The 17247-nt window shown below is 46.3% G+C and overlaps 1 protein-coding gene across 2 annotated transcripts in view; it reads left to right on the forward strand.

Annotated features, from left to right (window-relative positions):
* Positions 1-17247, forward strand: part of LOC126109410 (aminopeptidase N-like) — a 282593-nt gene that overhangs the window by 171697 nt on the left and 93649 nt on the right. For both annotated transcript variants that reach the window (XM_049914443.1, XM_049914444.1), the window contains exon 11: positions 7772-7967. In XM_049914443.1, coding sequence (XP_049770400.1) covers positions 7772-7967 — 196 coding nt within the window. The remainder of the gene's footprint in view (positions 1-7771; positions 7968-17247) is intronic.

A 17247-nucleotide genomic window follows, 5' to 3' on the forward strand; every position in this document is an offset into this window, starting at 1 on the left:
GGAACCAACCAAAGGCAATGGAACAAGCAACACAACATGTTATCTCGCTAGAGCGCAAAAGTGCATTGACGTTCATGGTGGGATATTCGAACTTGTTTCGTGAAGCGTACAACGTCTGTACAGTAAGTGTTAAAGCCGTTTGTAAAAGACGTGATACATCTTTTTTAACTGAATACATGTAATATGCAGTACTAAATAGCACTCCGTCTTCAGGCCACAAGTGGCCTACCGGGACCATCCGACCGCCGTGTCATCCTCAGAGGAGGATGCGGATAGGAGGGGCGTGTGGTCAGCACACCGCTCTCCCGGTCGTTATGATGGTATTCTTGACCGAAGCCGCTACTATTCGGTTGAGTAGCTCCTCAATTGGCATCACGAGGCTGAGTGCACCCCGAAAAATGGCAGCAGCGCAGGGCGGCCTGGATGGTCACCCATCCAAGTGCCGGCGACGCCCGACAGCGCTTAACTCCGGTGATCTCAGAAGTTAAGTCCCATAGTGCTCAGAGCCATTTGAACCATTTTTTTAAATAAATATATATATAATATGCATGTTGTAATGCATTATGTACTAAATAGCACTCCGTCTTCAGGCCACGAGTGGCCTTCCGGGACCATCCGACCGCCGTGTCATCCTCAGTGGAGGATGAGTAGAGTCCCATTAATCCGAACTAATTGGGACCAGACCTTGTTCGGATCACCGATTTGTTCGGATGAGTCGGAATTACGGTGACGAGCATCTAGAATGAGGTATACCAAGCAGATAAGTAGGTACACCATGGTAACAAATGGGGACAAGTGTGGGAACAATGGGTCACTCTTACTCCCTGCCCTTATTGTTGTGCATTGCTGAGACCTTGTAGTGTCTGAGGTCAGTGCACTGCCAGTTGGCTCGCAAAGCGCTTGGTTATGTTATCGATCGTTGGCAAGCGTTAACAGTTGTACTGTATTCGTTCAGGTGTAGGGGTGAACGTATTTTCGTCGTGAGTAAACGAAAATATACAACGTCAACACTCAAAGAAAAACTAAATGCTGTGAAGCTGATATACAATGGTGAGAATGTATCTAACCTGGCAACGGAACTGGGTGTTGGTAAAGCGACCACTTGTGATTGGAAGAAGAACCGACTGAAGCCTGGACAGTCCTGTGCAACCTCTTCGGGAAAAACACTCGAAATTCGGCAGACTTTAGAACAGTTCCAGTGCGATAAAGTGTATGAAGCTATTTTCCTGTGGTTTACGCAGAAAAGAGAAAGGGGAACTCCTTTGGGTGGAGCACTGGTTCAGGTGAAGGCTATTTGCCTGAACAAGTTAATGAATGATGGTGAGTCTTTTAGTGCGAGTAGGGGTTGGTTGGACAGATTCAAAAACCGTCATGGAATACGTCAGCTAACAGTTACTGGAGAGAAGCTTTCTTCTGACCGTGATGCAGCGAAGGAATACTTGGATGAGTTTGAAAAAATGATAAGAGAGAGGAAGCATTCTTCCCAGCAAATTTATAACGCTGACGAGACTGGCCTTCATTTTAGGACATTGTCAACAAAAAGCCTCGCATCAAAAGCAGAAGACCATGCTCCTGATTTTAAAATAAGCAAAGATCATTAAAAAAATGGTTCAAATAGCTCTGAGCACTATGGGACTTAACATCTGTGGTCATCAGTCCCCTAGAACGTAGAACTACTTAAACCTAACTAACCTAAGCACATCACACACATCCGTGCCCGAGGCAGGAATCGAACCTACGACCGTAGTAGTCACGCGGTTCCAGACTGAAGCGCCTAGAACCGCACGGCCACACCGGCCGGCTGCAAGGATCGTGTAACTTTGATAGTCCCTGTCCGTATATTATCGCAACCAGAAAAAGCATGTATGGATGGTAAGCTGTACAAAGAATGATTTCACGGCTAGTTTGTTCCCTCTATTCGACGGTTTTGTAAGGAAAAATCATTTTGATTGATAACGCGCAATCTCATTCCGGCACTGAGGAATTATGTGATGGAGAAATTGTGGCGAAGTTTTTGCTGCCGAATGTTACACCACTTCTACAGCCGAAGGACCTGGGCGTACTGCAAACATGAACACTGATTTACAGAAAACAAGTTTTGAGAATGCTGATCCAAGATGATAGCATTCCTTTAGTGGACAAAATAAACAAGACCACTGTGAAGGATGTTACCCTCCTGGAAATTGAAATAAGAACACCGTGAATTCATTGTCCCACGAAGGGGAAACTTTATTGACACATTCCTGGGGTCAGATACATCACATGATCACACTGACAGAACCACAGGCACATAGACACAGGCAACAGAGCATGCACAATGTCGGCACTAGTACAGTGTATATCCACCTTTCGCAGCAATGCAGGCTGCTATTCTCCCATGGAGACGATCGTAGAGATGCTGGATGTAGTCCTGTGGAACGGCTTGCCATGCCATTTCCACCTGGCGCCTCAGCTGGACCAGCGTTCGTGCCGGACGTGCAGACCGCGAGAGACGACGCTTCATCCAGTCCCAAACATGCTCAATGGGGGACAGATCCGGAGATCTTGCTGGCCAGGGTAGTTGACTTACACCTTCTAGAGCACGTTGGGTGGCACGGGATACATGCGGACGTGCATTGTCCTGTTGGAACAGCAAGTTCCCTTGCCGGTCTAGGAATGGTAGAACGATGGGTTCGATGACGGTTTGGATGTACCGTGCACTATTCAGTGTCCCCTCGACGATCACCAGTGGTGTACGGCCAGTGTAGGAGATCGCTCCCCACACCATGATGCCGGGTGTTGGCCCTGTGTGCCTCGGTCGTATGCAGTCCTGATTGTGGCGCTCACCTGCACGGCGCCAAACACGCATACGACCATCATTGGCACCAAGGCAGAAGCGACTCTCATCGCTGAAGACGACACGTCTCCATTCGTCCCTCCATTCACGCCTGTCGCGACACCACTGGAGGCGGGCTGCACGATGTTGGGGCGTGAGCGGAAGACGGCCTAACGGTGTGCGGGACCGTAGCCCAGCTTCATGGAGACGGTTGCGAATGGTCCTCGCCGATACCCCAGGAGCAACAGTGTCCCTAATTTGCTGGGAAGTGGCGGTGCGGTCCCCTACGGCACTGCGTAGGATCCTACGGTCTTGGCGTGCATCCGCCCGTCGCTGCGGTCCGGTCCCAGGTCGACGGGCACGTGCACCTTCCGCCGACCACTGGCGACAACATCGATGTACTGTGGAGACCTCACGCCCCACGTGTTGAGCAATTCGGCGGTACGTCCACCCGGCCTCCCGCATGCCCACTATACGCCCTCGCTCAAAGTCCGTCAACTGCACATACGGTTCACGTCCACGCTGTCGCGGCATGCTACCAGTGTTAAAGACTGCGATGGAGCTCCGTATGCCACGGCAAACTGGCTGACACTGACGGCGGCGGTGCACAAATGCTGCGCAGCTAGCGCCATTCGACGGCCAACACCGCGGTTCCTAGTGTGTCCGCTGTGCCGTGCGTGTGATCATTGCTTGTACAGCCTTCTCGCAGTGTCCGGAGCAAGTATGGTGGGTCTGACACACCGGTGTCAATGTGTTCTTTTTTCCATTTCCAGGAGTGTATTTATTGGGCCGCTGAGGCATGCCAGAATATTTCAGAATCGTGGAGAAAACTGTGAACATCTCTTGAATTTCAGGACAACCTAATTTGAAAATTAAGAGGAAAAATACTACAAATGATACAGACAATCCCTGGATGTGAGGAAGCGAGTGAAGCAGACGTAGATGAGTGGATGGCAGCAAATGGGGCATGTGTGGAGAACCGTACTGACGCTGATTTAGTTGCTGCTGTGACTCGAGACCAGGAAGACTGCCGTGACAATGAGCCTGCAAGCTGGTGCGACACAGTGACGCAGCAGAAGCCCTTGACCTCGCGCTACGTTATTTGGAGCAACAGCCCACTGCTACACCTGCTGATTTGATTTTTACGAGACGAAGGCGCCACTATGTGTCATATAACATACTGTCTTCACTACGCCAAAAAACAATGACTCGGGTTTTGACATCTAAAAAGTAGGGATAAAATGTCCGCTGTATTTTAGTAAGTTTGACAGCTTTTCTTTCATTGCTATGCATTGTTTAAACCTAATGTTTTCTTGCCAATTTTTCTAATACATGTTTACTGTACTCATCATCATCATTTAAGACTGATTATGCCTTTCAGCGTTCAGTCTGGAGCATAGTCCCCCTTATACAGTTCCTCCATGATCCCCTATTCAGTGCTAACATTGGTGCCTCTTCTGATGTTAAACCTATTACTTCAAAATCATTCTTAACCGAATCCAGGTACCTTCTCCTCGGTCTACTCCGACTCCTCCTACCCTCTACTGCTGAATCCATGAGTCTCTTGGGTAGCCTTGCTTCTCCCATGCGTGTAACATGACCCCACCATCTAAGCCTGTTCGCCTTGACTGCTACATCTATAGAGTTCACTCCCAGTTTTTCTTTGATTTCCTCATTGTGGACACCCTCCTGCCATTGTTCCCATCTTCTAGTACCTGCAATCATCCTAGCTACTTTCATATCCGTAACCTCAACCTTGATGATAAGGTAACCTGAATCTACCCAGCTTTCGCTCCCATACAACAAAGTTGGTCGAAAGATTAAGCGGTGCACAGATAACTTGGTCTTGGTACTGACTTCCTTCTTGCAGAAGAGAGTAGATCGTAGCTGAGAGCTCATTGCATTAGCTTTGCTACACCTCGCTTCCAGTTCTTTCACTATGTTGCCATCCTGCGAGAATATGCGTCCAAAGTACTTGAAACCGTCCACCTGTTCTAACTTTGTTCCTCTTATTTGGCACTCAATCTCTTTCCCACTGACATTAATTTCGTTTTGGAGATGCTAATCTTCATACCATAGCCCTTACATTTCTGACATGGCTCTGAAATATTACTTTGCAAACTTTCAATCGAATCTGCCATCACAACTAAGTCATCCGCATATGCGAGACTACTTATTTTGTGTTCACACATCTTAATCTCACCTAGCCAGTCTATTGTTTTCGACATATGATCCATAAATAATATGAACAAAAGTGGAGACAGGTTACAGCCTTGTCTTACCCCTGAAACTACTCTGAACCATGAACTAAATTTACCGTCAACTCTAACTGCTGCGTGAGTATCCATGTAAAGACCTTTAATTGCTTACAAAAGTTTGCCACCTATTCCATAATCTTGTAGAACAGACAATAACTTCCTCCTAGGAACCCGGTCATATGCCTTTTCTAGATCTATAAAGCATAGATACAATTCCCTGTTTCACTCGTAACTCTTCTCCATTATTTGCCGTAAGCTAAAGATCTGGTCCTGACAACCTCTAAGAGGCCTAAACCCACACTGATTTTCATCCATTTTGTCCTCAACTAACATTCGCACTTTCCTTTCAACAATACCTCAGAAGTTTTTACCCACAACGCTGATTAAAGAGATACCTCTGTAGTTGTTACAATCTTTTCTGTTTCCATGTTTAAAGATTGGTGTGATTACAGCTTTCGTCCTGTCTGATGCAACCTGTCCCGACTCCCACGCCGAATTCAGTTACCCTGTGCAGCCATTTAAGACCTGAAATTCCACTGTATTTGATGAGTTCCGACTTAATTTCATCCACCCCAGCCGCTTTATTGCACTGCAATCTATTGACCATTTTCTCCACTTCCTCAAATGTGATCCTATTTCCATCATTATTCCTATCCCATTGTACATCGAAATCTGAAACATTACTGATCGTATTTTCACTTACATTGAGCAACTTTTCAAAATATTCCCTCCATCTGCCCAAGGCATCAACAGGATTCACCAGCAGTTTTCCTGACCTGTCCAAAATACTTGTCATTTCCTTCTTACCTCTCTTTCGAAGACTGCTAATTACACTCCAGAATGGTTTTCCAACAGCTTGACCCAAACTCTCCAACCTGTTTCCAAAGTTTACTGTACTGTGTAAATTAAAATGGTGTGTATGTACAGCAGTTTACCGCACAGTTTTGCATTCTCAGACTAACATTTTTCATGTTCGGATTAACCGAACGTTCGGGTTACAAGGATTCGGATTAGCGGGACTTTGCTGTATATACACTCCTGGAAATGGAAAAAAGAACACATTGACACCGGTGTGTCAGACCCACCATACTTGCTCCGGACACTGCGAGAGGGCTGTACAAGCAATGATCACACGCACGGCACAGCGGACACACCAGGAACCGCGGTGTTGGCCGTCGAATGGCGCTAGCTGCGCAGCATTTGTGCACCGCCGCCGTCAGTGTCAGCCAGTTTGCCGTGGCATACGGAGCTCCATCGCAGTCTTTAACACTGGTAGCATGCCGCGACAGCGTGGACGTGAACCGTATGTGCAGTTGACGGACTTTGAGCGAGGGCGTATAGTGGGCATGCGGGAGGCCGGGTGGACGTACCGCCGAATTGCTCAACACGTGGGGCGTGAGGTCTCCACAGTACATCGATGTTGTCGCCAGTGGTCGGCGGAAGGTGCACGTGCCCGTCGACCTGGGACCGGACCGCAGCGACGCACGGATGCACGCCAAGACCGTAGGATCCTACGCAGTGCCGTAGGGGACCGCACCGCCACTTCCCAGCAAATTAGGGACACTGTTGCTCCTGGGGTATCGGCGAGGACCATTCGCAACCGTCTCCACGAAGCTGGGCTACGGTCCCGCACACCGTTAGGCCGTCTTCCGCTCACGCCCCAACATCGTGCAGCCCGCCTCCAGTGGTGTCGCGACAGGTGTGAATGGAGGGACGAATGGAGACGTGTCGTCTTCAGCGATGAGAGTCGCTTCTGCCTTGGTGCCAATGATGGTCGTATGCGTGTTTGGCGCCGTGCAGGTGAGCGCCACAATCAGGACTGCATACGACCGAGGCACACAGGGCCAACACCCAGCATCATGGTGTGGGGAGCGATCTCCTACACTGGCCGTACACCACTGGTGATCGTCGAGGGGACACTGAATAGTGCACAGTACATCCAAACCGTCATCGAACCCATCGTTCTACCATTCCTAGACCGGCAAGGGAACTTGCTGTTCCAACAGGACAATGCACGTCCGCATGTATCCCGTGCCACCCAACGTGCTCTAGAAGGTGTAAGTCAACTACCCTGGCCAGCAAGATCTCCGGATCTGTCCCCCATTGAGCATGTTTGGGACTGGATGAAGCGTCGTCTCACGCGGTCTGCACGTCCAGCAAGAACGCTGGTCCAACTGAGGCGCCAGGTGGAAATGGCATGGCAAGCCGTTCCACAGGACTACATCCAGCATCTCTACGATCGTCTCCATGGGAGAATAGCAGCCTGCATTGCTGCGAAAGGTGGATATACACTGTACTAGTGCCGACATTATGCATGCTCTGTTGCCTGTGTCTATGTGCTTGTGGTTCTGTCAGTGTGATCATGTGATGTATCTGACCCCAGGAATGTGTCAATAAAGTTTCCCCTTCCTGGGACAATGAATTCACGGTGTTCTTATTTCAATTTCCAGGAGTGTATATATAGCAGAACTTTGCGAGACTTTTTGAAAAGAACGTTTTACCTTTCTGTACCTCGTATTTATTGACATACCCTGTACCATAAAGAAATATGTAGCGCATAACCAAGCAAATGTTTATTAGAACAGCGAGTAAAAATCTGAAACAAATCCGTCAATAACTTTTCGATGTTTTTGGTAACAACATTATACGACGACTTTTGTTTATATAGTGGTATAGATGATGGATGTTGTTGCTGCAGGAGCGCTTCTATGACGACCCCGACGACACAAAAGACGACAGCACTGCACCGTGGATAGTGCCTATCACGCTGGCCTGGCAGCTGGACATGTTCCAGAACACCGCGCCGAGCAGCTACCTGATTCAAGACACTCCACTGGAGCTGGACATCACGGCCTCTTCGAACCAGTGGGTGGTGATGAACGTCCAGCAGACAGGTAGGGTATCAGTGAAAGCTGCTCAACAAGCTCTGGGCCTGTCGGTACTCCTGAAAGATCTTTCAGTGAGGCCATGAGGAGCTGGTGGCTGGAAAACCCAAAACGCTAACTCAGTCGCCAGATTGGAATTGCTCCAGTTAGTCGTTCACAACAGCATCTCTCATACATGAAATATGTATTTTGTTGCTTTTCTCCTTTCATTACTCATGGCGGCTATCACCGGTTTTACATTTACGACGATCGCTTTCGGTTGTGACTGCCAGCCATCTTCAGATCTGAAAATTAAAAGACCAAAGTAAGCAAAACTAAATACTTCATTTCATTAAAATTTTATATACAGGAGAACTTAACAATGTTTGCTGAAAGATCAACAACATATAGAGAATGCTGAAAGGAGTCAAACAATTCTGTTCTAATTTTCACACTAAAAGCAATGTTTATGAAGCTACCGTAACTTTTCTGTTGCTCGCAATGACAAGTTGGAAGAAAATAAAACTTAGTACACTACTGGCCATTAAAATTGCTGCACCACGAAGATGACGTGCTACAGACGCGAAATTTAACCGACAGGGAGAAGATGCTGTGACATGGAAATGATTAGCTTTTCAGAGCATTCACACAAAGTTGGCACTGGTGGCGACACCTACAACGTGCTGACATGAGGAAAGTTTCCAACCGATTTCTCATACGCAAACAGCAGTTGACCAGCGTTGCCTGGTGAAAAGTTGTTGTGATGCCTCGTGTCAGGAGGAGACATGCGTACCATCACGTTTCCAACTTTGATAAAGGTCGGATTGTAGCCGATCGCGATTGCGGTTTATCGTATCGCGACACTGCTGCTCGCGTTGGTCGAGATCCAATGACTGTTAGCAGAACATGGAATCGGTGGGTTGAGGAGGGTAATACGGAACGCCGTGCTGTATCCCAACGGCCTCGTATCACTAGCAGTCGAGATGACAGCCATCTTATCCGCACGGCTGTAACGGATCGCCGGCCGCGGTGGTCTAGCGGTTCTGGCGCTGCAGTCCGGAACCGCGGGACTGCTACGGTCGCAGGTTCGAATCCTGCCTCGGGCATGGGTGTGTGTGATGTCCTTAGGTTAGTTAGGTTTAAGTAGTTCTAAGTTCTAGGGGACTTATGACCTAAGATGTTGAGTCCCATAGTGCTCAGAGCCATTTGAACCTTTTTTTTTGTAACGGATCGTGCAGCCACTTCCCGATCCCTGAGTCAACAGATGGGGACATTTCCAAGACAACAACCGTCTGCACGAACAGTTCGACGGCGTTTGCAGCAGTATGGACTACCAGCTCGGAGACCGTGGCTGTGGTTACCCTTGACGCTGCATAATAGACAGGAGCGCCTGCGATGGTGTAAACTACGAATGGCGAAACGTCATTTTTTTCGGATGAATCCAGGTTCTGTTTACAGCATCATGATGGTCGCACCCGTGTTTGGCGACATCGCGGTGAACGCACATTGGAAGCGTGTGTTCGTCATCGCCATACTGGCGTATCACCTGGCGTGATGGTATGGGGTGCCATTGGTTTCACGTCTCGGTCACCTATTGTTCGCATTGACGGCACTCTGAACAGTGGACGTTACATTTCAGATGTGTTACGGCCCGTGGCTCTAGCCTTCATTCGATCCCTGCGAAACCCTACATTTCAGCAGGATAATGCACGACCGCATGTTGCAGGTCCTGTACGGGCCTTTCTGGATACAGAAAATGTTCGACCGCTGCCCTAGCCAGCACATTCTCCAGATCTCTCACCAATTGAAAACATTTGGTGAATGGTGGCCGAGCAACTGGCTCGTCACAATACGCCAGTCACTATTCTTGATGAACTGTGGTATCGTGTTGAAGCTGCATGGGCAGCTGTACCTGTACACACCATCCAAGCTCTGTTTGACTCAATGCCCAGGCGTATCAAGGGCGTTATTACGGCCAGAGGTGGTTGTTCTGGGTACTGATTTCTCAGGATCTATGCACCCAAATTGCGTGAAAATGTAATCACATGTCAGTTCTAGTATAATACATTTGTACAATGAGTACCCGTTTATCATCTGCATTTCTTCTTTGTGTAGCAATTTTAACGACCAGAAGTGTAATATGCATACACTCTTGTGCAAACCTTACGAAAGAAAGTAACTTTCCCGTAGTGTGTTATGGTCAAGTAACGCAGTTCGCTGAAACTTGTATTGTACATAGAAAGAAATGCTACTGTATGATACAGAAGATAACTGAAGCAATGAGATTAACAAAAATGACACTTTTGCTCATAGAGATTAATTACACTGAAGTCCCCACGATTCATGATGGTTCACTGGACATTGCAAAAGGTGTGACATGGTTCTTAAAATGGCGTGTGATCACCAGAAATTTATTTTTATTTATTTATTTATATATTTATTTAACCTGATCAGGTTAGGGCCATCAGGCCCTCTCTTACATCGCACCAGTGTTCCACACATGCAGCATTTCACACATCAGAGTTACATCATGACAATACTTTAAATAAGAAAATTAGATTACTCTAGTCACAATATGAATAAAGAATAATGACTAAGACTTAATAAAGTAAATGCTGGCAGTATTTTTACGACAGGTGCTATACATACAAATTATGATAAAAGTAATAATAGTTACAGTAAAAATAATTAAATAATAATGATAAACATGAGAAAAATTGGCAATAGTAATGAAGATTTGTGCAGATGTACATTAATATCTTGGTGTGTAAAGTAGATGTTTATTAGTATAGCGAGTTTTGGGGGAGGGAGACTTAAGAAGGGGGAAAGAGGGAAGTAATGAGGTGAAGTGCATTCGTGTACAAAGGAAATCATTACTGTTGCTTAAGTAGATACGTCATTAACTGCTTTTTGAAGCTGGACATGTTTTTAAGTTCTCTAACATACCGAGGGAGGTTATTCCAGAGTCGGGTTCCCGCTACTGTAAAGGACTTGGAGAAGGTGACTGAGCGATGCAGTGGGACAGAGTGGATTTTATTATGATGGGAACGTGTGTTTCTGTCATGTTGTTCCGACATGAGCGTTAGGGACGAGGAAAGATATGAGGGACAGTGTACACTTATAAGGCAGTAGATGAGACAGAGTGTATGGAAATCTCTGCGTTTGTCTGCACGCAGCCAGGACAATTTTGCATATGCTGGTGAAATTTGATCAAAAAATCGAACATCACAGATATATCGGACGCAGGCATTCATGACCAGTTCCAGACGTCGCGAGTTTTCCTGAGAGAGGCCTTGTAGGATAATATCGCTGTAGTCAGTGATTGGGAGTATAAGCGTTTGTACTAATTTCTTTTTCAGATCGAAGGGGAAGAGTTTTTTTTATATTTTTGTAGGACATGAAGGGATGCTGATGATTTTGCGCACACTGCAGTTACTTGCTCTGTCAAATTTAGATTTTCATCTATTATTACTCCCAAACTCTTTGCTGAGGGAGAGAAGTTAATATTTGTTCCATTTAGGATAAGAGATGGTACGGACTCCCGATGTTTTGGGCTAATGAGCTTAGAGTGACCAACAAGTACCGCTTGGGTTTTAGATGGGTTTAGTTTTAGTCCTATGTCCTGTGCCCATTTTGATAGTGCATCGAGATCAGTATTGAAGTTTTCAATAGCTTTCTTCAGATTGTTTGCTTCCGCACTTAGATACAACTGAAGGTCATCAGCATACATATGATATTTGCAATAAGTCAGAACCGATGACACATCATTGACATACAGAGAGAAGAGTATGGGACCTAGTACTGAGCCTTGGGGAACGCTTGACACTACCTACCGCCATTGTGATTTTATATTCCCGGACAGGACGCGTTGCTGACGAGATGTCATGTATGAGTGAAACCATAGCACTGCACTTGGTGCGAAATTTAGACCGCTAAGTTTGGCTAGTAAGATGTCGAAGTCGACAATGCATTCTCTGCAACTTGTCCCCATTGTGGTCACAAAAGTTGGTAAGGATTTCTTGTTGTAGAGCGTTCTCTTCCTCCAACAGTGCAGCAGACAACTGTTCGATGGTCGTTGGTGCATGTGGATGTCAGTGCATCTCACACATTTTCAGTTGGATGTAAGTCTTAGGAGCAAGCAAGCCAGGCCATTCGCCGAATATCCTCTGTGCAAGATTATGCCTCTTCACACGACGATACTTGGACTACCAAAACTATCAGGTTCGACACTGCTCATGTGGTGAGAAGTGTGTATACATAAAGCACCCAAGAACACTGTCAGACACGGTTATTCTGGCGGTCCAGATATTCTGGTGCTAAGAAGCATAATGTTGCAGGGGCATACTGACCTCCAAATCTTTGAACACGGTACACTCCACAGTACACTGTACTCCTTCCTTGTCAAGGTTGCATCCAGTCCTGACCTAATTATTAAGGATGACAGTGCGTGACTGCATTGAACAGAGCAGGTGGAGGAAGTCTTGGAATGAAAGCATATTTGGCAAATGGGCTAGCATACCTGATCCCCTGACTTAAACCCACTGAACATGTGTGGGATGCATTGGGGATATATACTGCAGCACGTCCACATGCTCCAGTGACCACTCAGCAGTAGTCAACTTGGCTGGTGGAGGAATGAACGCCCTACCAACATGGGAGCATGTGGACATCCATGGTGATGATGCACCCTATTAAGAACCATGTCCTGCCTCCTGTAATGTCAACGAGACCACCATAAACCGTAATGACTTCAGTGTAATTATTGTCTTTGAATAAAAGAGTCGTTTCTGTGGCTCTATCGCGTATTTCTTTCAGTCATATTGTGTACTATACTATAGCTGTTCGTTCTATGTACGGTCCAAATTTCATTGCTATATGTTACTTCTCAGTGACATATGATGCGAAACTTACTTTCTTCCTTAATTTTTGCCCATCAGTTTATACTGGGTGGTTACAATTAAACTATCCCCATTTAACATATCATAACATGGAAGCTAATTAGCCAGCCAGAGTGGCCGAGCGGTTCTAGGCGCTTCAGTCTGGAACCGTGTGACAGCTACGGTCGCAGGTTCGAATCCTGCTTCGGGCATGGATGTGTGTGATGTCCTTAGGTTAGTTAGGTTTTTTTGTGGCGGGGTTCGTAGTGACAAACACTTCGCTGTAGAAATGGCTTACGAAGTCACCGCCACACTTTTAATAGCGGGCCGAGCGGTCCGCTGGAACAGTGAACAGAACGATGAAAACCCAAACACTCTGATTAAATAAAAGTCGGTACTTATCTTTATTAACGAAGATACAGAAACACAGTAGTGAACTCCGTGTCTACAGAAATCTGTCTAGTTCGAGTCGGAGCGGCTAGGTCAGCGTCGGCTGACGACAAACAACAACTCTGCTGCGATGAACGCACAACTGACAAGCAAGTACACAAATCGGTGGCGAGTATACAACTGAGCGGCGAATACAGAACTGTTAGCGCTCGCGACTCCAGCGCTTAAGAAGCCAGAAGCCAGCGATGGCGCGCGCAGACTTGCAGCGATTTCCTGTATCGCTGGCGCTGCTTATGCGGACGGCGTCCGGACTTTGATGCTGCCAACCTTTTGGCAGCGGGCTCGGTTGGCATTACTGGCTAGGATATAACAGGTTTAAGCAGTTCTCAGTTCTAAGAGACTGATGACCTCAGAAGTTAAATCCCACAGTGCTCAGAGCCATTTGAACCATTTTTTTGAAGCTAATTACTGTACAAGTACCAAAATCGGTAGCATTAATGTCCAGAGTATGGGCTGCATGATTTCCATGCATCACAGCGCCACCATCCAGTTCCAACTATGACCACCAGTTGCCGTGATCAGTGATCGTGACTCATAGTCCCACACAATTGAGCACTTATTGACGTGTCAACATGACCTTGTACAAAAGGAGCAGAGCATTATTGGTGAAGCACTATTATCAAAACAACAGTAATGTTGCAGCTGCACTTCGAGAATATCGCTGGCTGAAAGGATTACAGAAGGGTCCTCTTTCTCCATCTGCTGTGTGGAGCATGGTGATGATGTTCGAATCAGCTGGAGAACTGGGCGTCGCTCCAGGAAGAGGCCGACGACCTGTTGCACGACAGGTGGTTGATGAAATCGCTGTTGCTACGGCAGACACCTCTCTGCACAATTCCCGATCGTCGGGCGGTGTGTGTGTTCTGTGCCATGACAGTCGAACATCCCATGGTCCACTGCACGGAAGGTGCTTCAAACCATTTTCAAATGGCATCTGTACAACATCCATATCGTACTTCAGCTTGTACCACAGGACGCACGACATGTTGACTTCGTTCTCCACTTCCTTGCGAGGACTGAAGTTGACGAGGGCTGGCCCTGCATTGTTACAAGCAACGAAAGCTACAGTTAGCCACCCGTTACCCAAACTAGAGGAAGAAGATACTTTCATTAAAGAAAAGTTTAACCTGAAAAGAGCCATTTGTTGAGAACTACTACTTTCTAGGATGGCCTTGGGCTGTGCGTCTGAGAAGGACTTTTGAGGTTTTTACTTATTGTGGCCCTGAAAAGAGCCATTTGTTGAGAACTACTACTTTCAATGATTATATAGAGTACAATCACCCACAATGCGACAATCTTCCAAAGAAGAAGGGCCATGGGCCTTCACCCACAAATGAGCACTACAATCGGAATTTACCTTACATCGTCTACGACAAGACAAAGACAAACTCCCGTGCGGAAAGAGGTAGGAACCCTCACTAGCAATGATAATCTCAGAAACTGGTATAGTACGCTAAGCTAAGATCTCCCTAGTTTCAAAGGATTCCAAACCTGGTCTACCTGCATTGTTACAAGCAACGAAAGCAACAGTTAGCCATCCGTTACCCAAACTAGAGGAAGAAGAAGATTTCATTAAAGAAAAGTTTAACCTCGCACCACAAAATAAAGTAGGTCCATTAATGAGAACGAATTGAGAAGTTTTACCAACTCCTCTAATTTCCTTCCTTTTTACCCTTCGCAGAAGATGTCGAAGCACCTAGAGTGCCGTCCACATTGACAATGCTTATTTACAAATCACTTATCAATGTGGACGGCACTCTAGGTGCTTCGACATCTTCTGCGAAGGGTAAAAAGAACGAAACGAGAGGAGTTGGTAAAACTACTCAATTTGTTCTTATTAATGGACCTACTTTATTTTGTGGTGCGAGGTTAAACTTTTCTTTAATGAAAGTATCTTCTTCCTCTAGTTTGGGTAACGGGTGGCTAACTGTAGCTTTCGTTGCTTGTAACAATGCAGGTAGAGCAGGTTTGGTATCTTTTGAAACTAGGGAGATCTTAGCTTACCGGACTATTCCTGTTCCTGAGATTATCATTGCTAGTGAGGGTTCCTACCTTTTTCCGCACGGGAGTTTGTCTTTGTCTTGTCGTAGACGTTGTAAGATAAATTCTGACTGTAGCGTTCACTTATGGGTGAAGGCGAAGGTCATTTTACTCTGACAGGTGACGTGGACACACAGAATTGGCGAATGTGGCGATCGTCATCTCCAGTCACTGTGCATGAAGTTCCTATGTATGGTGAACGTGTCACCATATGGTGTGGCTTCACGGCTACATTAATTATTGGTCCATTCTTTTTTGGCGCTCAGGGACCAAAGGTGTGCAGTGTGACTGGCCAGCATTACTGTTACATGCTTCACCAGCATTTCATACGCGCCCTACAGAGGAGAGATGCATTGAACGCAACAGTTTTCATGCAAGATCGGGCACCACAACACATCGCTCGTGAAGTTCACCCACCTCTCCGAAACGTGTTTCTAAACGATAGAATTATCAGCCGATAGTTTCCAAATGCTCGGCCGGCGCGATCACCTGATCTCACTCCCTGTGATTTCTGGTTGTGGTGCTACCTGAAGGACAATGTTTCCCAGGGGAATATTCACACTGTAGCGCATTGTACCAAGAGAGATAGCCATCGTAGCTATGGACATGCTTTGTTCTGCCGTTTCGAATGCAATCCTGAGATTTCAGACTGTTTTGGACTCTAATGGGCGCCATATTGAGCCCTTTTTTGTAGTAGTAATGGTACTGGTATGTAATGGTGTGTGTGTGTGAATTACTAAGGGACGAAATTCATGAAGTCATTGGTCCCTAGACTTACAAACTACATATGATTAAAAAAGAATACCACAACTTTAAAAATGTGTATTTAATGAAATAAACATAATATAACCTTCTGTTATACATAATTACAAAGAGTATTTAAAAAGGTTTTTTTTCACTCAAAAACAAGTTCAGAGATGTTCAATATGGCCCCCTCCAGACACTCGAGCAATATCAACCCGATACTCCAACTCGTTCCACACTCTCTGTAGCATATCAGGCGTAACAGTTTGGATAGCTGCTGTTATTTCTCGTTTCAAATCATCAATGGTGGCTGGGAGAGGTGGCCGAAACACCATATCCTTAACATACCCCCATAAGAAAAAAATCGCAGGGGGTAAGATCAGGGCTTCTTGGAGGCCAGTGATGAAGTGCTCTGTCACGGGCTGCCTGGCGGCCGATCCATCACCTCGGGTAGTTGACGTTCAGGTAGTTACGGACAGATAAGGTTTCATAACTAACCTTTTTCGTAGGACTCTCCATACAGTTGATTGTGGAATTTGCAGCTCTCTGCTAGCTCTGCGAGTCGATTTCCCTGGGCTGCGAACAAATGCTTGCTGGATGCGTGCTAAATTTTCATCACTCGTTCTCGGCCGTCCAGAACTTTTCCCTTTGTACAAACACCCATTCTCTGTAAACTGTTTACACCAACGTTTAATACACCACCTATCAGGAGGTTTAACACCATACTTCGTTCGAAATGCACGCTGAACAACTGTCGTCGATTCACTTCTGCCGTACTCAATAACACAAAAAGCTTTCTGTTGAGCGGTCGCCATCTTAGCATCAACTGACGCTGACGCCTAGTCAACAGCGCCTCAAGCGAACAAATGTACAACTAAATGAAACTTTATAGCTCCCTTAATTCGCCGACAGATAGTGCTTAGCTCTGCCTTTTGTCGTTGCAGAGTTTTAAATTCCTAAAGTTGTGGTATTCTTTTTGAATCACCCTGTACTTAAACTACCTTACGCTAAGGTCAACACACACACCCATGCCCGAGGGAGAACTCGAAACTGCAGCGGGAGGGGCCGCACTATCTGTGGCATGGCGCCTCAATGCATTCCTGAGATTTCAGACTCTTCTGGTCACTGATGGGCGCCATATTGACCCCCTTTTGTAGCAGTAATGGTACTGTGTGTAATGGTGTGTGTGAGAATTCATA

The sequence above is a fragment of the Schistocerca cancellata genome, chromosome 12, assembly GCF_023864275.1.
Source record: "Schistocerca cancellata isolate TAMUIC-IGC-003103 chromosome 12, iqSchCanc2.1, whole genome shotgun sequence".
NCBI lineage: Eukaryota > Metazoa > Arthropoda > Insecta > Orthoptera > Acrididae > Schistocerca > Schistocerca cancellata.